The sequence below is a fragment of the Artemia franciscana genome, chromosome 5 (genome assembly GCF_032884065.1).
Source record: "Artemia franciscana chromosome 5, ASM3288406v1, whole genome shotgun sequence".
Lineage (NCBI taxonomy): Eukaryota > Metazoa > Arthropoda > Branchiopoda > Anostraca > Artemiidae > Artemia > Artemia franciscana.
In genome coordinates, this window is record NC_088867.1 from 48,306,486 (window position 1) to 48,328,130 (window position 21,645).

Consider the following 21,645-nt stretch of genomic DNA (forward strand, 5'->3'; position numbering starts at 1 on the left):
TATATATTTCATATTTCAGGGCGTAAGAATTAGGAACTATTCTTCTTCCTCTTAGGTTTTAGAGGAATTTTTTTGGCAAGAAACCAATTGCAATTTCGTTAATTTTACGAGTCAATTCACCAAGGGGACAAATTGGGAAGGGAGGGGGCTTTTACTAACCCCATGCTCTGAAAATACCTTTTTTACTGTACCTCCCCCTATATTTAAAAAAAATGTATTTTTGAGTTTTCATTACAAAAACACCTTTGCCTCCTGACATTAATTAAATGTTGTATATTCCGCTCTTGTATCCTTTTTATATGTACGCATAGAAATCATCTTTCTACTTTTTAAATCAATACTCCCAGCACCATCACTAATTGATGATATGCAGAAATCTTGTTAATAAGAAAATAGCTTTCATCTGTTTGGTTAATGCCAGAATATGACATTTTCGGGATCAGTACTATTAGAATTCGGCTGCCCTTAGATAGGTAGAACATATTTAGAAGTATAGAAATTAGCCTTTAATGCCTCCCAGCCCCCCTCCTCACCCAAAAAAGGAAACAACAGACATAGAAAATCTAAATATTAATTTATCATTTATGTCCGAGATTATTTATATACTATCATATATAAAACCGAGTCAGTTGATCAAAATCGAGTTGCTCTCATCAAGCCATGGTTCATTGGAGAAAAAGTCCAGATAGATAGTCCTAGATTGATTGATAGATTGATCGGAGTCTAGCTGGCCTCCGATCAATTTTGACTGTTAAAATGGGCACTAGAAATTCCGTTTCTCAATTGAATGTACCCCCTCCAAAGTTTGTAAGACCCCCCCCCCCATATGAAGTGCCTCTGGAAAAATAACAGAATAATAAATAGCAAATATTGAATTCTTATGGCCTTTACTACAGGCAAAGCTATAGCGTTTGTGAACCGAATCTTAACAAGGTTCCAGCCCAACAGTTTAATTTTGGAACTAAAATCATGTTTCCATTAAGCCATGGCTAATTGGAGTAAAGCCAAGACATACAGTCTGAGTGAGAGGCAAAGCTGGCACAAGCCTTTTTCAGTAATTTATAAAAATGATGTCATTTCACTTGTTGATAGACGGTCTATTATCCATCCATCCTAGGGCAGAACTAAGTTTTGCCCTAGGCAAAACTTAGGTATGGAATAAGGGTAACTAGGGTAAACTAGGTAAAACTAGGGTAAAATAAAAGGTAAAACTAAGATAGGCATGGAATAAGGGCAATTCAAATAATCTAGAAATTTATGAACCAAAAATGGCCACTTAAACGTAAAATTATAAAATTATAAACGTAAATTTTATGCCACTTAAACGTAGAATCTAGAAGACGAATGAAAATCAAACTTTATTTAAACATCTTGGGTTACATTCCATTTTAAATTCAAGCATTAAGCTTCATCATTTTTATATTCTTTTATGACATGTTCAAAAAAAAATGCTCTTGAACAAAGAAATAAATCCAAAGAAGATTCAACGGAAACTACCTAAGTCCTAAAACAATTGGTATATCCAGGGCGGAGGAGAGAAAGGGGGTCAGCATCCCTCGGTTTGAATGCAATTTAGTTATGTGCAGTTTTAGCCTGTATTTATACAAATATGTCAAGAAAATTATCCATATTCTAGCCCCTCTTCAAATCTGAATCCACAATTGCCTCCTCCCTAAGAACAGAAGTCGAAACCAGTGGATTCCAACTGATTTTGGCCCAAACCTCACCTAGGCATTTCTAAAATCCTGATGCCCACCCCGCGATATTTAAATACTGTTACTCAAAATTTTACACGTAATCACCTGAAGGAAGCTTAAATCCCCATTAACTTGATATTTTTTTCGAGGCGTCCTCCCGGAACATCTTAAACTAAGTATACTAAATTTTTATCTGTATACAACGTTTTTTATACAATGTATGACATTACAGTACTTATTTTTATCTCTTTAAATACATATAAGTGTGGAGTCATGCACATGAGAAATGTCTATTTTTTATCCAAATTAAGGCTCTATTCTAGAGTATGATCAACCGTAAGATGCACATTCTGCACGTGACCAATCAAAATATTTCCTCGCCAGACTCGTGGGGTCTATGCCCTAAGTTGGGAATTACGGGTCCAACCAAAGGATGAAATTATAAATACTTACTTGTCCGAGGACAAGGCTACTTGTTGTATGTCACTTGCCCATCTACCCACAATGTCAGGACACGCTTTCAGCAAGTGCATTGAGCTAACAAGAGCAGCACTGCTCAGAGCTGGCAAACTTCTGCTAACTAGAGATTCCCGAATGTAACGTTCAATTGACTGAATCATGGAAGTCTGAAAAGCAAAAAAGGAACTAGAAAAGAAAATTAGCGTGCAGAAGCATTCAGAGCCACGAGTCATAGTAAATAACATATTATATAAATGATGGTAAATTATATGCGTTTATATAAACAGAAAATTAAATAAATAGTAAATTATATAAGCCACAGTGGTGGGAAAAACAAGCTTCGAGTTTTTTTCGTCATAGTATTTGATAACAACAACGCCACTTTAGGTTGCTGAAGGCACATTAGCAAATCAATTTTATTACTAGACACGTATTTGATCCAAAATGACGATTTCTCGTTTAGTTTCTGATTTTCAAGCTCAGTGATTAATAATGAAAACTGTAATTAAAATTTCAAAGACAATAAAAGAAAGATTTTAGTTAGTTAGCGCCTTAAGTTCAAACTTTCAGGATAGGGATATTGAATTAATCAAAAAGCATTTTCAAATTCACGCATTCAAAAGCTTTTGAAACCTTGTTGTTTAAGTTGATAAGATCGAGTTACTCACAATTAAATATATCTTATAACAATTACAACCATCAGCAAATAATTTCAACATAAAAACTCAAAAACCGAAAAAACACGACAAATTTCATTCTTTCGGGGTGGGTTTTTGACATTCATTGTGTGTGTGGAGACCACTGCAACCAATATTGGTATTGTCGTTACCAAACTCCAACATATATTACCATAAAAAAAACTCTAAGAACCACAGTAAAAGAAGTCCTGTTTAATACGGTAGCTATGAACTCGTTAAAATCTACGTCTTCTTGGCTAACATCTTTAGCCTATAATTGCCTGGCTATATGTCAACACAAAAACCATCACTACAATATTGTTCCTTTCTTCTGGGAAATATTTTCAATCAAGTTAGCACACTCAGTTCTGACAACCTTCGACCTTTCCCGGGTTATGAAATAATAACTCGTAATACAAGAAAAAAAAATATTGCAAGAACACAAACAAGGCAAAAAATCTCCGAACTTAAACTGAACAGAAAAACACATTTAGGGGAAACAAAATAAAGTCGCGCCTTCGAGCTTTTGAAAGTAAATTCCCCAACATCCAGAGGATTAAGACAGCCTTATGACTCATACTTACGAAATGCTCAAAGAGAACTTTAATGCAACAAGCCAAATTACCTCAATAGATATAAGCAATTAAAAATCAATGCATTTGGAGAGTAATGAAAAGCGACTTTGTATAAAAGGAGAAAGACCATTATTTTAACAGGTAATAAAATGGATAGCATCCATGACATCCAGCAACATTGAATTATGAGAGGCCGACTTTTTCTGTTGACTTTCTATTTGACGAAAGACACAAATTCTACATTAATCGTTATCAAATTAAAAGTCTAACAACTATGAGACTGGGAATGTATCATCGAAGCATTAGGAGGTATAGCCCAGAGCATGTTTTCGCTCTTTGTGTGAAAGAGTGATTAAAAATCTTTCATGCAGTTTTTTTTAAGCTTAAGCTTCTGTTTTTTACCTTCTTCACTTTTTTTCTGTTCACTAGTGCCCTCGACTCTAGTTCACCAATCTCTCCACGTCATAAAATTGCAAATCGGCTACTTCACAGTTTATGGTAAATTGTAAAAAAAAACTACGAATTGGCTATTTTACGGTTTATGTCCCTCTTAAAATTTTTGCAGGTTAATGTTCTCCAATCCTAAAAGATTTAAGTTTCAGTATAAGAGAACAATTTTGACATCACTCGATAGCTTCAGCTCCACTATTTCCTGGTACAAAACAACACTACTGAAATTCTCTCTGGAATCATTTTTTGACTGAAACCCACTCTAAAAAAATGAAAGAAAGAAAAATTTTGCCATTTCCTGCTGTGCTCTTCAGGCTCCCAGGGAGCTAGAATTGCAAGGAGCGCTGCAACTTACTTATTCTTAATTTTTTAATACATTCAACTCAATTAACACAAAAAGTAGAAGTAAAAATCTTACATCAATTACAGCCAGAAGAGCTCTCAAAGCGGGGGCTTTGCAGTTGTCATCTTTTCCAGTCACGTCTTTGATAAGAGTTTGAGTGGCCATAATCACATCATCTGCTTTCTGTGACAGTTCTTTGATGGCCAAATACATCATTCTTCTTAAATTTACATCTCTTGACTGTGAAAGCTTTGTAATAGCAAAGAACGCTTTGGTTGCTTCTGCTCTGCTCATAGATTCACCCTGAAAAAGTAGTAAAACGTAACCGTGGGTATATCTATAAATAACAGTTTTCTGCTGATGATGATCAGTGTACATGTGATCGAAATATCCAGCATGCTTTTTTTTTACTGTTTTTTCAACTGTCTAATAAAATGATTGATCTCTATTCGAACTGTTATTTATCGTCATGGAAAGGCATTTGATATTACCTACGTGGGTATACCTATGTACAACCTTTAGCAGGAAAATAAAGATTATCCCTACACGTTGAAGTATGTTACTTCAAGATATTTTCAGGCCCAGAATTATTCCCTTTCCGAGGTAACCCTTGAACGCATTTCAGGGAAGATTCCTTTATTATGCAGCTAGTATTGCCAAACTATACCTATCTCTAGAAAGACTTGATAAATCTGATGCCCTTTGAGATATTATTGAAACTTGATCCATGCTTGTAGTGTTACAACCAAAGAATCCAAAAAAGGATTTTATTCAATATCCTGAAAGTGACATGTTTATTTGCAAAAGATTTGTCAAGATAAATGACATTTGTCATCTATCTCTGACGTTTAACTATCTGTGATGATGATGTTTTTTTATTGTAATTACATCCGTATAAACAGGAAGACTTTGGTTCTGAGAACTCGAAACTTATATGAAGAATATGTTGTTCTATCAAGTTCAAATTAAAACTACTCATAGCCATTTCTGTACACAAAAATATTAAACTTGTGATAAACTTTCATGCAAGTTTGAATTAGGCTTACCATAACTGAAAAAAAAAACAACATTTTTACAACAAAAAAAAAATACATTTGTAAGATATTACAAATAGATATCAAGATAGATAGATAGATCTCAGTTCAGACACATTTAAAGTTGTTTATGTGTTCCATATGTTACTGGATGCATAACCGGAATCTTCTGAGAAATTCAGGCTCATGATAAAATTCACTTAAGAATACAATTTACTTCCGATGTTCAGATATTGCAAAATGGTTATCCCTTATATTTGTAACTGGGAGCATAAAAAAATAAATTAGCTATACTTAAATTAGGCACAAAAATAGCCCTAACTGTGATAAATAAGAGTAAGGGAGGTAAGGTATGCTACAGTATTACCTCTCTTACCACGTTTCCTTCACTCTGGCAATAACAATCTCAATCACTTGAACATCAGGTCAGATCTCAATTGACAGTAGAATTCAATACTAAAGACAAGTCCCCAAAGAAAGAGATCTAAGGGATTTTGATAAATTAGCAACTGAATTTCCATAGCCATTGATAACAAGCGATTACAACCATTGGTCTCCTCAAAAGCGATATAGCTAACCACTCTCATATATTCATTTTAAGCATTTATAAGGGTATAATCAAATCTGTTTGAATTTTGTCAAGGGCTTTACCTCTATTTCCTACAGGAATGATACTAGACTAATCAAAGAAGTTCAGAGAAGCCTCACAAAGTACATAGCCTACCTAAAAGATCTCCCATACAACAAGAGATACCGCCACACTTCCAGCTGCCACCACACATCTTCAGAGACCTCCGTTGTTACATGATGCTGGTCCATAAGTACAGTAAATGACGAAACAACTTCCTTTTTACCAAACATTCAAGTGAGCACCACACAGGAAGTACTTGCAAAAAGAGTTAAAACTTCCTGTACATGAATGTGGCAACATTTCCTCTCCAAGCATGGCGTCAATGACTGAAATGGCCTTCAAGTTGATATGGTGACTCCACCTGCATCTGCCTCCTTCAAATCAAGATTTGATAAGATATGGGATGATACATCATGAAAACATGAGTGTGACTTTCCATCATACTGAACCATCCATCAATGCCGATTTTCTCATATGTCTTTCTGGGAGGATGTGCTGCTTGCAATACTCCACGACCTTGCATACTCTATAAAAAGTTACTGTTGTGCAGTGGTATCATCTTTAAACCACAGGCGAATGATATCTATCTTGTTGCCACTAAGCTGACTCAAACTGTATTTCCCAGACAAAACCTCCTCATGGTGAGCCACTGGACTCTAACACAGTGATGAAACTACTTTCGGCATTGACATTGACCAAACAGATCCAGTATATACCTTAATTTTGCCCCAAAGGCAATTAAGGTAGAGCAATTGCTGTTATATACAAGGATGATATTGTGGCTAGTAAGGTTGGAAGCTAGTTTAGTAATCTTGAATGAAAAAAAGTTGATTCTTATCTCTATTTAAGCAATTATTTTGTTGTACTCTGTCCTGAGAAAACAGCAAAGACTATGAAAGGCAATAATATTAGGTAGACCAGTAAAAATTCTCAAAGAATTAGATAGCACAGATAATTTGAATGACTGAGTAAGACAAGTTGACGTTGGTTAGTCAATTATTTCTGAGTCGATGGCTTGGTTAACTTAGATAACAAAGAATGGTAGATACAGTGAAAACGTAAAAATAGGATACAATGGCCAAGAAGCAATCTGTCATTGTCAGCTTTGAGACCAAAGATGATATACAATATTTTGCAGTTGAATTGTCTAAGGATAATGTCAAGTACTTGTTTGGTTGTCTGTATATCAAATAATAGCTACTACTACTAATTCACCTCAGCACCTGTCCGCTGGAGGCTAACACAGTCACACATGCTTCTCTTCAATCCTAATTTACTCAAAGCATCTTTACATACTCTCAAGAAGTTCCCACTTCCCTTAAACCTTCCTTTAGGACATCCTACAACCCCGACTGCAGACGACCTGCTTTCCATTTAGCTGTAAAAAATATAATTAAATCCTGCTCCTCATAATGAAAGAAAAGTTAAGATGGTTATTTATATTTTGCGGATTATACGTTTACAGATAAACATGCTTCTTTATTATCCATCTGTGACCAAAGAAAAGTAGGCATCCTAAAATGGAATCATAAAAAAATACTTAGTAATAAGAATTGATTGCATTACCAAAGATAGTAAAATTAAATTTAATTTTTTAAATTGTTAAGTGGAAATTAACGCAACCATACACATCTTAAAAAACAAAATTTTATCAACAAGACCTTTGTATACAGCTATGCAGTTTTAGCACTTAGCAGATGAAAAGTTTAAAAACGCAGAGCAGGTATGAAAAAGCAGCAGAAAATTATAAAATCAAATTTATCATCATTGTATTCTAAAAAAAATAACTTTCCTGATTGCTATAGCAAAAGAAAACACCACTATTAATTGTCAGAAATAGGGTTATTTCTAAAATTATTCAAGACTGGCCACCTCAAGGTAGGTCAATTAGTAGTAAATTGACCTACCTCCATGAATACATTTTTGGAATGATCAAATAACCTGTTGTGTTATATTTATCTCTTTTGTCCTTCAACTTCATTTACATAATTGAATTCTTGTTTTCTTCCGATTCCAAAAGCATTAATTTTATTACTTAATTTGTATTTAGTTTTGGAGTAGAGATTGCAAATCCTTTGCAGAATGTCTTGGCGACCAAATGAGGGCATAACAAACACCTTCACAGATGGCCCCAGGGGGAGGAGATAGGCAGCCCATGTTAACTTGTTTGCAATTAAGTTTAATGTAGTTTTTTTTTCAATGAAATAGTATCCATAGTAATACAAAATTAATAATTAAGTGAATTTTCTAATTAACTAACCTGGTTTAAAAGGACTAGAATCTTTCCAAGACAAAAAGTGCACTTTCTTGTATTTAGTGATGTCTCATTGAATAGAGACGATGCTTCAAGTAAAAACGTGCTTTTATCCAAATTTCCAAAGGGATTTCCGCCTTCCACTGAAATGAATAAAAGAAATTAGAACAATATTTGCACAAGAACAGTAAAGATACACGAACATAGGAATAGGCTAACATTATTGCCTTGTCCCAACAAAGTTGGACATCAAAACCCCAGAAAGTGTTAAGTAGAGGGTTACTAAGCTTTTCATCAGCCTCCAAGAGCACCATACAAAGGCCACCTTAAATTTTGGGAATTACCAGCTTTCATATCCAAAGAAGAACAAGAGCTAATAGCTCATATGGCACTTGTGACAAGGTCGGAAGAGCCAAGAGCTCATATGGCATAAGCTTTAGCAAAATTCTAAGAATCCATAGATTGGTTTAAAAGGAAAATCAGAGGCTTAATGCCGGTCGGGATTTAAAATAGTCATGAGATCCGAATCTCTGAGTCTGAATATCAAAATTCATTAAGATCCGATCCCCCACTCGTAAGTTAAAATACTTCATTTTTTCTAATTTTTCCTCTCCCTTCAGCCCCCCAAATGGTCAGATCGGGGCAAACGACTTAATCAGGTCAATTTGTCAGCACCCTGACACGCCTACCAATTTTAATCGTCCTAGCATGTCCAGAAGCACCAAACTCGCCAAAGCACTGAACCCCGCCCCCTAACTCCCCCAAAGAGAGCGTATCCAGTCCGGTTACGTCAATCACAAAACTACGACATTTGCTTATTCTACCCACCAAGTTTCATCCCGATCTCTCCACTCTAAGCGTTTTCCAAGATTTCTGGTTTCCCCTCCAACCCTCCCTCCCAATGTCAACAGATCTGGTCGAGAGACCTCTGATACAAGAGTTCCTTCTAAATATTAAATTTATTAAGATCTGGTCACCCGTTCTTAAGTTAAAAATTCCTCAATTTTTCTAATTTTCCAAATTAACACCCGCCCACCCCAGACCCCCCAAAGAAAACGGATCCGTTCCAATTATGTCAATCACACATCTATAACTTGTGCTTATTCTTCCCATATAGTTTCATCCCGACCCCTCCAATCTAAGCGTTTTTCAAGATTTCCTATTTCCAAAATTCCTTTTCCCCCTCAAACCCCGTATGTCCCCTACTCCGATTCAAATTGAAAATGGAGCATCTGAGACATAAAATCTTTCTATATATCAAGTTTCACCATGATCTAATCGCCCATTCATAAGATAAAGATACCTCAATTTTCACGTTTTCCAAGATTTCTGGTTTCCCCCTCCAACTCTCCCAATGTCACCAGACCTGGTCGGGATTTAAAATAAGAGCTCTTAAGCACAAGGTCCTTCTAATATCAAATTTCATTAAGATCTTATTACCCGTTCGTAAGTTACAAATACCTAATTTTTTCTAATTTTTCCAAATGACACCCCCCCCCCCCCAATTCCCACGAAGAGAACGGATTCGGTCTGGTTATGTCAGTCACGTATCTTAGACTTGTGCTTATTCTTCCCACCAAGTTTCATCCTGATATCTCCACTCTAAGCCATTTCCAATCCCCCCCCCCCCCAACAACACTGGATCCGGTTGGGATTTAAAATAAGACATCTGATTTACGAGGTCCTTCTAACTGTGGAATTTCATTAAGATCGATCACTCCTTTGCAACTTAAAAATACCTCATTTTTCTAATTTTTCAGAATTAACCCTCCCCCAAATCCCTCAAAGAGAACTGATCCATTCCGGTTATGTCAATCACGTATCCAGGACTTGTGCTTATTTATCCCACCAAGTTTCATCCCGATCCCTCCACTCTAAGCGTTTTCAGAGGTTTTAGGTTTCCTGTCCAACCCCCCCCCCCCCTAATGTCACCGGATCCGTCTGGATTTAAAATAAGAGCTCTGAGACACGATATCCTTCCAAAGATCAAATTTCATTAAAATCTGATCACCTGTTCATAATTTAAAATACCTCATTTTTTCTAATTTTTCCGAATTAACCGTCCTCCCACTCCCCCCCCTCAGATGGTCGAATCAGGGATACAACAATTTCTAATTTAATCTGGTCTGGTCCCTGATACGCCTGCCAAGTTTCATTGTCCTAGCTTATCTGCAAGTGCCTAAAATAGCAAAACCAGGACTGACTGACAGACCAACAGAATTTGCGATTGCTATATGTCACTTGGTAGATATCAAATGCCATAAAAAAGGTGAAGTGATCTTGACTCACAAACTATTAAACTTCAATGTTATGAGTCCATCCTTTGGCCAGCAACAGCAAAAAGCTGAATCTCCAACAAAGTTGGGTGAGGCAAAAACAATTTTTTTTTATTTTCCATCCTCTAAAAACAGCCATTTAGAGCTGATTATCTAGCCCAAAAACCTACCCTCATTTAAGGCAGGTGTTGAAAAGGATTGAAAAAAAAACTGAATGGAGGCACAACTGGAATGACATCCAAATTTGTCATAGCCACATCAACAGCAGACTACAGCCATAACAAAAGCTGAATGGAGGCATGACTGAAATGACATCCAAACTTGTCATAGCCACATAAACAGCAGACAACGGCCATAACAAAAGCTGAATGGAGGCATGACTGAAATGACATCCAAATTTGTCATAGCCACATCAACAGCAAACAACAGCCACATCAAAAGGCTGAATAGAGGTACAACTGGAACGACATACAAATTTGTCATAGCCACATCAACAGCAGACAACAGTCACATCAAAAAGCTGAATGGAGGCACAACTGGAATGGCATCAAAATTTGCCATAGCCACATCAACAGCAGGAAGTCTAGTGGAGGTCCCTAGCAACTTATCTTGCTCACAAGTACAATTTAATGTAAATAATTATATTACTACTCAGGAATAGACACAACACAGCAAAGCCCAATTCTTAGTAGGATGTAAAAAAAAACGAATGTTTGAAAGTGTAATATTAATGAATCAAGATTCATCAGAAGTGTTGATGCTTTAAAGTAAAAAAAAAAGTATGTAAACTGTAACAAAAGTATAAAAAAATGCAGCATTTTATAAGTAGTAGTTTGACTAATATTATATTAACATCCATATATCAAGCATGTACTGTTTTTAAAACAATCCTTCAACTTAGAACCTCTTCTTTCTAACAAAAGTCCAAGGTAAGATAGCCAGCAGTCAGACAGTTACTGACCACTTCAATAGATAAATCCACCACAAAATGCATATCATATCTTCTAGAAATTGGATTGTTTGACCAGTATTTTTTTCTTTTTTTGCTTTAATAGTAAGTGTAAGAAAAACGTGTTTTTTTTAAAAAAAAAAATCTAGTGAAAGAGAATATGAAAATGCCCTATTGTTGTCGGTGTAGCAGTAACTACAACCTAGTAAGAGATGAATACGTCCTATAGTAACCAGAAAAACTAGTCCAAAATCCCAAAAATATTATCAGATCAAACCAAAAAGAATATTATCAGAACCACTTTGTCAAAAACACTTAAGAGGAGACTTACAGTCTCTTGGCTTGAAGGAGCAAGCAGGGCATTGTTTCTTTTTAAAGATAATTGCCACATCTACAGCCTTTTGTAAATAAAAAAAACTATATATTTAAAATAATATATATTTTTTAAATCGTAAAATCTTTTGGAAAGTTGTTTCCTTGGGTTATGGTGTCATATTTAACTTACTTTGCTTCCTAATTCCCTGTAGTTTGTCTTTTACTATTCCAGCTAAGAAAAGCCATAGGCCTTTTTCTGTGAGTTTTTGTAGTAAAGAACAAACTCTAGCCCATAATAACTGAAATATTAAAATAAATCATCATATGCATGATAATGCAACACACTTATCTTTTGACAAGATATTATTCAAAGAAATGGTTGACAACTATTATGTTGCCAAGATCATAAAAAACTTAAGACATTACCATTAGAAATGTCAAAATCAGTCATACAACACAATTGAAGATCAGGCTTTTGGAATAGCTGCTAACTTTTCATTAAGGCCCAAGATGGATTATGAGAAAAAAGTGGAAAAATTGAAAGTTCTCAGTTATGTCTTGATACCTGTCCTAATAATCTTTTATCTAGCTTGAGTAAAAAAAAGAAAATAGGTTTCTTTTTGAAAATAGAAAAGAAAATAGTAAATAGAAAAGAAAGAAAAAAAGGAAAAAAAAGAAAGAAAAAAAAGAAAAAGAAAAAAAAGAAAGAAAAGAAAAAGTAAATAGAAAAGAAAATAGGTTTTTTTTTAGTAAAAAAAAGAAAAGAGTGTTTGAAGCTTCAACTTATTTCACAAACTTGTGTTACTGGTCCTCTTGCATAGAACAAACAACAAATCTGGTAAAAAAAAAAAAAAAAAAAAAGCAGAGAACAGTTTCTAGCAGAGAACAATTTCTGGTAAAGAACAATTCTAGCAAAGAACGTGCCCCAGGGAAAAAGGAAGTATAGTCACTCGAATTCACAAGGTCAAGTTTGAGTTGTTTCTCTGGGGTATGGTGTCATATTTGATTGGCTTCACTGCCTGATTGCATTTGGTTTTTCTTTTACTATTTCAAGAAAAATCCAAAGGCTACTTTTGAATCAAAAGTGTTGTATCTACTTTTTGAATCAGAACTACAAAAATGCCTGAAAATTCAAAAATAAATTCTATTTATTAACCAGAAGTTAGCATTAGGTCATACCATCTTCACAGCATAACTTTTCAATTTTGATGGTATCTAGACAGGAGGCTAAATACCAGAAAAAAAATATATTAAAGAATGAACTAAAGCCCACAGTAACTGAAGTATTGAAATAAATCAGGTTAAGGATAAGGATAAATCTGTAGGATAAAGCGACCCTCTTAAATAAGTATGATATCAGTGGGACTATATATGACACCCCAGCTTCCAGATCAGTAGTTACCTTAAAACTTCCTTTGATTTCATTTGGGATAAATACCCCAAGTCTGCCATCATCCTTCATGGAGAATTCAACATCCATTATAGCAAATGGCACCATAGCAAAAACACAGATAACAAGATGCCAGACTTCTATGACTTTTCTCTTCTAAATGGGCTTGAACAACTGGTTTAATTTGATACCTATAATGACCTAAACAGATCATCTTGTCTTGATCTATTTCTTTTGGATTGCCAGGTTCATTGAAGGTTGATACTCATGCCTTCACAAGCAAACCACACAGCTGTCATTGCACATGGAAATCTTTGCATTCTTCCCCTCCTAAAGTACAAGTGACAAATCTCAAAAAAGCTGCAAAAAGGTACCAGCAGGCCATAGTTGACAGTATTACAAGTTACATTCCATCACAGTAGAACCAGAGCATGAACAAGGACAAATCTTGGTTGAATATCCACTACAAAAGAGCTATTCAAGCAAAACAAAAGGCACACAAGCAATGGGTACTCTCTAAGAGCAAAAAGGACATACTTGATTTCAAAAAAGCCTATAAGACAGTTGGCCAAATTGCCAATCACATGTTCAATACATATAGAAATTTGCTTCAAAGCTCCAAATGCCTCCATGAAGAGTTTTCAAAGATGCCTCACTATCATCTAAAGGAGCTTCAATCACTTCCCTAAAAATTAGTGATAAGACTATTGTCCAATACCCATGGCCAAAGCTCTTGCCAAATTCTATTCCACTCCTAAGGATTTTTGCTTTCTGCAGTCTTGATGTGACAATATACCTAATATTGTCTTGAAGACCTACAGTGCCAAATTAGCTGCACCTTTGTCATTGCTTTTCTACCTGTCTTTTTCCTCTGAAATCTGTCAACACATATGGAAATCTGCCTATGCCATTCCTATTCATAAACTAGAAGGTGATCCAATGCGCTTGGGCTCTTATATCAAGGCTCGCAATGATTCCTGCTCATTTAAAAAGGGACTTGATGACCAGTCAAGGGACTTCTAGGGGTGGAAAAAGTGACCAAAGTGGTAATGAATTTCTACTGCCAGTCATGTTCAAAACGCTCCATGGCTTATGAATACGGTGGCCAAGTCACCCTAAGAATCAACTTATTCATGAGCTGCAGAAGGAACTCATTATCCCTTGAGATGGGCAGTTGTCTTTGTTTTTCCAGTTTCTTTTTGTTCAAACTTTCATTAATATTTATTTAGAACAAAAATAGAGCAACAACTTCAAGACTAGAAACAAGTAAAAACAATTCAACTTGCAAGTTAACTCATTTGCTTCAACTTCTTTGAGAGATTGGTAAACTTGCTTATCATGTCCAACTTCCTGTTTTGTTTGTCCTTTGATGCCCACTATTTTTCATCTGTTTTGTTTTTTCTTGTTTTCTTGCATTTTGGTAGCACCCTCTAGTAGGGAATTGACCAAGGTTTGGTCAACAGAGATGTTTGAAGCCACTGCTCTCTGTAAGCAATCGGTGGCCTCTTTCAAGAAGGATTTAACAATTTCTCGTTTTTGTTTTTCAGCAGCCTGCTTTTCTTTCAATCATTTCTTTCCCTCAAGTCCATCTAGCTCTTTTATTTGCTGAAAATATCAATTAGGTTCAGCCCCTTTTCTTTCTCTGAATGCTGTGTTCAGCAGCTTGTACTTTTGTCTTGCTCTCCACTTTGTCTTAGTATTTTGACCAGGCTGACCTAGCCAAAGTTTACAATTCATTTGGAATATAAAATCTTTCTGATTTGCCTCCATATGATCAATTCATCAATCACCCACAGCTTCACACTTAGGACTTTTTCTGGCATGAAGGGTCTTTCCAATAGAAGAAGTCTCCCTCAGTTCAAAAAACTCTTCTCTGCATCAGTACTATTGTGTAATAGTACCAGCACAGCTTTTACAGGTTTCAACAAAAGCATACACTTTTGACCACCAAAAGAATCCATTATTGAAAAGATTTAATGCCAGTAATGGTTGACATTTGATGGTGTTAATTTTACTGAGTTCTCAGGTTGCAGTAATATCCACTCACTTCTAACATCACCACATGGATTTCTCAAGCAAGCACAGCTATATCTGACAGGCCTCTAGTTCTTTTCCTTTCTGTGGGGCCCAGGCACCTAAGTGCTTAGAAAAGGCTATTAGAAGAGATAAGGGACTTCTTGATCAAGTGTCAGCCACTGATCATTTGCTAAGCAAACAGCAAGGCTGAATGTCAGCCACCTTGCTGGGACATGCTGAATGAAACTTTTTCATGGGACACCTTTCTATTTCTAATATTCTAAAAAATCCTCACACTATGCAGGCTAAGAAAAAAAAATGCTTCAAGATGACAAAATAGTTGGATAATTCCTCTTCAAATTCTGGAACCCTTTCATGTGTACAACATGGATGTTACACATTCCAATGTTCACAAGCTCCTTTGAAAAATTTTGCAGGGGCTGGCTGCAAGCCTTTTCCATTCAGAAAAAGTGACAATTCAGAACACAGGCATCACTATTCAGAAAATAGTTGCAGTAATGCTTGCTTACAAATTGCTTGGTGTGTGCATTGTTTATTTACCCCAGCTTATGGTTGTTATTTTATAGGTGCTTGGGTTTTGAATAAATAGACTTCACACCATCTGATGCAAACACTACATGGTGTCAGAAGTGGAATGGATGCAGAAACGCCTAGAATCAACTGGAGCTTGGATAATCTAGAATCCAAATGGACAAAGTTTGAAAACCATACTGCTAAGTTAATGTTCATTGGACCACTTGCCCAAAAGACAGCAAAACAGCAATGTGCATATCTTCTCATCTGGGCAGGTGAACAAGGGAGAGAAATTTTCAGCACATTTGACCTAACTGATGCTGAAAAGGAAGACATTGATACACAATTCACAAAATTCAGAGAATATGCACCCCAGAGAAAAATCAAGTCTTCTAACAATACATCTTCCAAAAACATGACCAAAAGCAGGAGAGCATAGACAAATACATTAACAATTTGAAAATCCAAGTGAAACCATGCAGTTATGTGGACAAAGACAAAATGTCAAGAGACAGGATAGTGGGCAGAGTGGCCAATCCCAAAATACGTGAGAAACTCCTCTTGGTAGGAGACACCCTATCCCTGAACCAAACAGTAACCATTTGTAGAGCATTTGAAACAATCCAAGCACAGCTGAAAACCTTCAAAGGCAGAGAAACCAAGCAAAAAATCGATTCCATTGCCAAAAGTTGGCCACGCCCCAAGTCCAAGAAACCAGAATGCTACTTCTGTGGTGGAATGTACTCACAGAACCATATTTACCCAGCAAAAGGGAAGACTTGCTCAAAATGCAGGAAGCCAAACCACTTTGCAAAGGTTTGCAGAAGTGCAGAAAAGAAAGCTGTACATACTGTGGAGGACAGTGAAGCAAAATCTGAAACAACAGACAACACAGACAAAGTGTTCATGTACACAATACAGAACAACACTAGAGAAGATGAAGCATTTGCCAAATTATCCATTGAGGGGCAAATGTGTGCAAAATTCAAAATCAACACAGGAGCACAGGTGAACATGCTACCACTCCAGTATTACAATAAATTGCCAATAAAACCCAGCCTGATAAAAGGCAGCCACAAACTGACAAGCTACTGTGGATCAGCTATCCCCTATGCAGGAATCAGTCACCTGACCTGCCAATACAAAGATGGAAAGACACAGTCAAATGCATTCTACATTGTCAGGTCCAACACAACTCCAATTGTGGGTCTAAAAACCTGCAAAGATCTGGAGCTGATCAAGCTGATATTAAACATCCAAAAAGAAGACAGGGCGACTAGTGCTTGCTCCAAACTAATAAGTGGGAGACAGTAACAACAGCAATCAAAAGGGTAAAATTAACCTTGATTTGATGCCCACTCAATTGGACAATCTTGGCTTTTTCTACAAATGTCTGCTGTAGAGGTTTCAAGCTCTTATGTACAAAAATGTGGAATTTTGTATTTTATACTGGAAGAAAGATCACAGATGCATGTTTATTTGTTTTTTCCCCTGGGATGCTTATATCAAACCAGTGATCATAGAAGATTGGGAGATGGCTCATTGGATCAGAAATCAAAAGTTCTAGTTCCCCTTTAAGTGACCAAAAATATTGGATGGCAGCTAGCCCCCTCCTGTACTCATTTTGCCCAAATTAGCATAGTGAAAAAATCTAGTAATTATGTCTTTGAGGATGGCTTGACTGCCCAAAGTCTCCAAGGGGAGAACCTGCGAGCTATGAACTTTTCCTATTGTTTAAATATAGTATTAGTAATTGAGAAGTATACAGATATTATTCAGGGGGTATTTTTCTGGTGCAGGAATCAGATATTTAATTATATTTTGCACTGTAAGTTTAGGAATAAAAAATAATACATTTCACTCATACCCCCCCCCCCATGCACAAATATATAGCCCAAATTACATTATATATTTCCTATGTATTCTATCACCCCTCAGTCTTGTTTTTTGGTCCTTATTTGTCACAATGGGTTCAATTTAAAGCTACATGGGTTGAAGCAAGGGAGATGCATTGGCAGAATACATGGGAAATATATAATTTGTACTTTATATTTCTATACCAGGGGCAGGATAGAGAATAGTAGGTAATATTCTAGACAAGCTACTTTTTGCTATCTTTGAAAGGGGTTAGGTTAAGAATATGAAAATTACAGGGATGGATGTACAGATGAAGTACATCCTGGGATGTTATAATAACATAACCATTTTCTCTTGCTAAACTTGAATTTTAGTGGCTTGAAGAATAGTAGGTAATATTCTAGACAAGCTACTTTTTGCTATCTTTGAAAGGGGCTAGGTTAGGAATATGAAAATTACAGGGATGGATGTACAGATGAAGTACATCCTGGGATGTTATCTTAGCATAACCATTTTCTCTTGCTAAACTTGAATTTTACCAAACAACCACTGATATGGATTAAAACTCTAGTGAAATAACAGAAATTGCATTTTCAGAACTAAAAGCAGAGAAAAAAAAAACTGAAAATCAAGGTATGATGCTATTCTGTCAAAATTCCAATAGGTCAACATGCCAAGAAGACAAATTTGGGTAGAATTCTAGTATAGTTACTTTTTGCTATCTTGGAAAAGAGTTAGGTTATGGAAATGAAACTTTCAGGGATGAGTCTACAGACTAAAGTAGGTCCCAGGAAGGTATTTTGAAGTAACAACCTCTGCTCTTTCTCTCTATGGAGGGTTATGACCCTTAATTAATAATAAATAATTATTTAAAATAAAATAATAAATAAATTAATAATAAATCTTCTGCTCAAATGAAGTAAACAAAACTGTTTTCAGCTTCACTTTGCTCTATCCAAATTTATGAGGTTTCAAAGATCTGCAAATACATTTGATAAACTTAAAAAAAAAACTATTGATACAGCTGAAAATTCTACTCAAATAGCCTCAAAATGCCATGTGAACACAAGAATGTGTCAAAACTTCTTCTCTGAAAGAATTGTCAGCAACTAGAACTCCCTCTCTGAGTCTACAGTGTCAGCAACCTCACCTATAACTTTCAAGAAGTCACTGGATAGCAAGTGGTCATGTAGGAACTGGAAATACTGCTGACAAGATCCAGATCAGTAACAGATGTCAGTCATCATCACTCACAGATCCATTGTATCTTATTGCTCTGAAGTGCAAATTAAGGTAATAGCCTAACAGGAATTGCATTTTTCAGAATTCAAACATGATAAAAAGAAACTGATAACTGAAAATTAACATAAAATGATACTTTGTAATAAACTTCAACAGCATAGACCTGTCAAGTAGACAAATTTTTAAGACTTAAAAATCAAAAGAGGATTAACATAGAAACTTGGTAATGTTTTCCCAAAGTATGTTTTTGGCCCTGGATTCATTACTGAAAGTTTCATTTTCTTCACATAGGCTAACTTCTTTCCATGATAGCACAAAGTAGGTAAAATATTGTTTTGTCCAAATTTCAATAGATTGTCAAAATTTCAATACCTGTCAAGTAGGTGAATTTCTTACACTCAGAAATCAGAAGCAGGTTATCATGGAAGCTTGGCAACACCTTCCCAGAGTATGTTTTTAACCCTACTGAAAGTAGGGTTAAAAAATCAGCATTCTGAGCATTTGAGCATTACTGAAAGCTTGATTCTCCTAACTTAACCCCTTTCCAAGATAGCAAAAAAGTAGCTAAACTAGGATTTTACCTGCAATTCTGGTTATTTCAGTAGAATTTTAAGCCATCTCAATGGATCTTTTCTAAAGTTAGGAAATGTATTTATTACCTCATAAATTGGGAATGTGCAATGTTGTGAAGCTGAAAACAGTTTTGCTGTAGGCTACTTTAAGCAGAAGATTGATTTTGCAAGTTTTCATTTTTGTAAAAAAGGTTTGTAAAGGTTATCAAATGTCAAGGCCATCTAGAGGAAGGAGTGGAGGTAGCCTAGATACTTCAAAATACCTTCTCACAGCACACTTTGAACCCATTCCTGAAAGTTCTATTTTTATGACCTAGCCCCTTTCCAAGACAGCAAAAAGCATCTAAACTAGAATTTTACCTTGTACAAGAGTTTTTTAAATAGTCTAGGCCTATACAAGACCATTAAAGAGGAAGGGCTGTTGATGAATTGTCAAAAACAAGCAAAACCATAGAAATGTAAAAATGTCTCTCTTTTTGTTGTAAAATGCCTTTTTAACCAAGTGAATGTTTACTTACAATCTTCTTCGTCTTTCTTGTCTCTTTTTGAGCTAAACATCCTTAATTATTTGATTTTTTACCCAGCACTGTTGGTAGATTGATGAAAGTGATAGGAAACAGACTTGCCGAAAAAAGTAAAATAGAATCACCATTTCCTTAGAGAAAAAATTAGCATGACTAACTTTAGTATGTTAAATTTGTCCATACCTATCATGTGAAACAATTGGGATAGTTCGATTTACGTTTAGTAACTGGTAGCAATTTACACTTTATCAGATACTAACACTATTACCTTAATTGTTTAAGCTTCAAGTAGTAAGATTCTAGACCCTGGCACCACGCCGGTTTTCTATTTGGCGGAAAATAGCTAATTTGAAGCGGAAACAAAAACACACCGCTGATTTTTCCTCGCAAGTGTTGCAAATATGTTCAAACCACCCCAAGTAACATACGGTTCAAATCTGTTAAAACAGACAAGTCCGTTAAAGTCTTTAATAACTACATATGGATGTACTACATATTGACACACGTAAATTCGAAGAAATGTGACACAAGCAACAACACTAAGTATGATCAAGATTGTTTTTTTGTTAAATTGTGATTTTTAATCAACGGCAGCATTCGCTACCTTGCGTATTTGTGTTTTCGACATTTTGTGATACCCATTGTTGTTCTCAATAAAACCCAGTAGTCACAAAATCAAGCTTTGCTACAACCCATTGTGTGCCACACTAGTGAAGCAGCTTATGTTCTTTGTGTGTAGTGGATCAGAGACGAAGCGTTTGAAAGAGGAAGAAAGACAACAGGTGATTATTTTTTCCAAATGTTTCATAGCATGTAAATTACACTCAGTTTGAAGGACTTGAATAGGACAAGACATGAACAGTGGATGCCACAATGCATGTAAATGTAAGTTGATTCAGCTTTCTATCTCCATTGCAACAGACAGGGACTTGGTAATGGGGATGGGGTAGCAGAAGCTCAAACTTTTTGAGAATCTCAGAGAGTCCAAAATTTAGTCTGGTCTCAGCACAAATTTCAGGATTTTAAAACCATAAATTTTTCATTTCTGCCCAAAATTTTAATCGTATTCCTCCTTCCGTTCCACAATCCAAGTGAATTTTTTGAATGGGTATAGTAAAATACAAAATTTGCTAGCTTTGCATTTTTGTGATTTACTGGAATCAGCTCAAGTATAACTAAGCAAGTAAAACCTATTTTTAAGAAAAAATAAGTTATTCGCTTATAAAATTTACTGCTTTTGCATTATTTCGACCCATTTAATTTTTTGATCTTTTTTCGCCAAAGCCATACGAAACAAAATGTCCATCTCGAAATTTTGATCGGATGACTTTGGGGAAAAAAGGGCCTGTGAGGGGATACTAGTTGCCTTCATTTAACTTTCATCATTTAAAAGGGTACTAGAACTTTTGATAGCCATACAAATGAGCCATCTCCAAATCTTCTAGGTCCATTGGTTTGTTATTATCACCCCTTAGAAAAAAAAACAAATTAAGACACATTTGTATTCTTTCTTCTGTCAAAAAAAAAAATACAAATTCAAGATTTTTGCACATGGAAGCTTGAGTTCTCTGCAGTAGGGCTACTCAACCTTACGGCAAGATTTTTATTGTGATACCTTCACGTTTTTGGGATGTTTTGCCTTTTATTAAGATTAACGGAAATCAACTCATCTATGGCTGCCTTTCCTTTTCCTCTTCTGTGTGTTATTTTTTCTCTCTGCTAGCATTCTCCGTCACAGAGCCTTGTGGAGGGTATAGGAAGTTGCGTTCGTAAATGTGCTATGGCCTTGAAAACGTGTATATATCGCATAAAAATTTAATTTCTTACCTTGAAGCCATTTTTATGCCTTA

General features: G+C 35.7%; 1 protein-coding gene across 1 annotated transcript in view; it reads right to left on the reverse strand.

The window, feature by feature from the left end:
• Nucleotides 1-19,916, reverse strand: part of LOC136027523 (coatomer subunit gamma-2-like) — a gene marked incomplete in the record, with an annotated part of 39,610 nt that extends 19,694 nt beyond the window's left edge. The window contains 4 exon segments of the mRNA XM_065704872.1: nucleotides 2,151-2,323; nucleotides 4,277-4,504; nucleotides 8,127-8,263; nucleotides 19,790-19,916. Coding sequence (XP_065560944.1) covers nucleotides 2,151-2,323; nucleotides 4,277-4,504; nucleotides 8,127-8,263; nucleotides 19,790-19,829 — 578 coding nt within the window.
• Nucleotides 19,917-21,645: the final 1,729 nt, after the last annotated feature.